Source organism: Denticeps clupeoides, unplaced genomic scaffold (genome assembly GCF_900700375.1).
Source record: "Denticeps clupeoides unplaced genomic scaffold, fDenClu1.1, whole genome shotgun sequence".
Lineage (NCBI taxonomy): Eukaryota > Metazoa > Chordata > Actinopteri > Clupeiformes > Denticipitidae > Denticeps > Denticeps clupeoides.
The window spans coordinates 195,001-197,939 of record NW_021630106.1 but is presented as its reverse complement, the minus strand read 5'-3'; the positions used below and the strand labels follow the sequence as shown (position 1 = coordinate 197,939).

General features: G+C 53.6%; 1 protein-coding gene across 1 annotated transcript in view; it reads left to right on the top strand.

Moving 5' to 3' along the window:
- Nucleotides 1–285: 285 nt before the first annotated feature.
- Nucleotides 286–2,939, top strand: part of LOC114783665 (GRB2-associated and regulator of MAPK protein 2-like) — a 23,787-nt gene continuing 21,133 nt past the window's right edge. The window contains exon 1 of the mRNA XM_028969167.1: nucleotides 286–670. Within this exon, the coding sequence (XP_028825000.1) occupies nucleotides 559–670 (112 nt within the window). The 5' untranslated portion in view covers nucleotides 286–558. The remainder of the gene's footprint in view (nucleotides 671–2,939) is intronic.

Genomic DNA, 2,939 nt, shown 5'->3' with positions numbered 1-2,939 from the left:
ATTCACGTTATCATTACATTTTTTGCCAATTTTCCGCCATAATTCCACATTTTAATAAAAAAAAACAACAACAGAGTATTAAACCCAAAACAACTTTGGAAAGAAAACAGCCCTCCGGCTAGTTCAATAAAAGACACGTTGGCGACAGTGGCTCAACGTTACGTCACGTGATGAGCCCCCCGGCTGTGATTGGTCGAGCCCTCCAGCGGCGACGCTTATTGGTCAATTTTCGGCGGTTGGACGAAAGTGCGAGGACCGAGTTCGAGTTGCAGTCGCGGGGTCCCTTGTCACAGCAGACACAGACAACCCTGTCCCGTCAATAACGCCGAATGTGACGTAAACACGGCGACATGCGCGCCGCCACTGTCGCGGCGTGCGGCGTGGGCGACGTGTCCGGGCGCCACAGGTGCCCCGGGACCCGCCACCGGCCGGGCGGGCGGGGGAGGAGGGTGGCGCCAGCGGCGCCCCGGGAGGACCGACAGAGCCGCTCCGACATGGACAGAGCTGGCCGCGCCGCGCGGCGCCGCCCGGCACCGACGAGCCGGTGATGCGGGAGACATGGACAAGTTTTCGGCCAGCGTGTCCGACATCTGCTGGAGCAGCGTGTCCCTGCCCCTGGACCTGGTGGTCAGCAAATTTCGGCTGCCCGCCCTGGTGCGGCTCAGCCAAGGTAGGAAGAACCGAATCTTTTTATTACAAAAAATCTATACTCGTACAACGCACGGTTCTGGCTGATATGCGACGAGTCGTCGTAATTCGCTTTCGTTAAAGTTATTATTAATAATAAAATAAAAAAACAGCGCAAAAAGAGCCCTTTTATTTCACAAAATCCACATTTATCCCATTGATGTTATTATTTTAATTTTTTTGCGTAACGAGTGAGAAGTGTCCCGTCTGTAAAAAAAAAAAAAACGAGTTATGTCGCAGCGGGCGACAGGTTACAAAGTGTCTGTTGTGCTGCAGGAGCGATCCGGCGCTTTTCATATGGAAATGTTGTAATCGGCTCCGGAGTGTCCGGAATACTAAGGAGCGCAGCGCCACGAAACGCGCACTTTTACACGGTCCAAAAGCCGGAAAAAAAAACCACACGGAGAAAAGCACAACGTCCGCTGAACCGGGATGGTTTCGGGTAAAGATGGTTGGTTTGGAGCGGATCCGGGGTTCCTTGAACGTGTAAGCAGCGGTGCTGCTCAGATGCTGCCCTCCTGCATAGATCTTTTATTACCAAACATTAACAAACCAACAACATCCAGATGGTCCAATTTAGTGTGACCCGACTGCTGACCACGCTACTGACCACACTACTGACCACGCTACTGACCATGCTACTGACCACATTACTGACCGCGCTGCTGACCACGCTACTGACCACGCTACTGACCATGCTACTGACCACATTACTGACCGCGCTGCTGACCACGCTACTGACCACGCTACTGACCATGCTACTGACCACATTACTGACCGCGCTGCTGACCACGTTACTGACCATGCTGCTGACCACACTACTGACCACGCTACTGACCATGCTGCTGACCACGCTACTGACCATGCTGCTGACCACACTACTGACCACGCTACTGACCATGCTGCTGACCACACTACTGACCACACTACTGACCACGCTACTGACCATGCTGCTGACCACACTACTGACCAAACTGCTGACCACACTACTGACCACACTACTGACCATGCTGCTGACCATGCTAATGACCACACTACTGACCAAACTGCTGACCACACTACTGACCACACTACTGACCACGCTACTGACCATGCTACTGACCACATTACTGACCGCGCTGCTGACCACACTACTGACCACGCTACTGACCACACTACTGACCACACTACTGACCACGCTGCTGACCACACTGCTGACCATGCTGCTGACCCCACTGCTGACCACGCTGCTGACCACACTACTGACCACGCTACTGACCATGCTGCTGACCACATTACTGACCACACTACTGACCATGCTGCTGACCACGTTACTGACCACGCTACTGACCATGCTGCTGACCACACTACTGACCACGCTACTGACCATGCTACTGACCACACTACTGACCAAACTGCTGACCACGCTACTGACCATGCTGCTGACCACGCTACTGACCATGCTGCTGACCACACTACTGACCACGCTACTGACCATGCTGCTGACCACACTACTGACCACACTACTGACCACGCTACTGACCATGCTGCTGACCACACTACTGACCAAACTGCTGACCACACTACTGACCACACTACTGACCATGCTGCTGACCATGCTAATGACCACACTACTGACCAAACTGCTGACCACACTACTGACCACACTACTGACCACGCTACTGACCATGCTACTGACCACATTACTGACCGCGCTGCTGACCACACTACTGACCACGCTACTGACCACACTACTGACCACACTACTGACCACGCTGCTGACCACACTGCTGACCATGCTGCTGACCCCACTGCTGACCACGCTGCTGACCACACTACTGACCACGCTACTGACCATGCTGCTGACCACATTACTGACCACACTACTGACCATGCTGCTGACCACGTTACTGACCACGCTACTGACCATGCTGCTGACCACACTACTGACCACGCTACTGACCATGCTACTGACCACACTACTGACCAAACTGCTGACCACACTACTGACCACGCTACTGACCATGCTACTGACCACACTACTGACCAAACTGCTGACCACACTACTGACCACGCTACTGACCATGCTGCTGAACACACTACTGACCACACTACTGACCACGCTACTGACCATGCTGCTGACCACACTACTGACCACGTTACTGACCACACTACTGACCACGCTACTGACCACGCTGCTGACCACGTTACTGACCACACTACTGACCACGCTACTGACCATGCTGCTGACCACACTACTGACCATGCTGCTG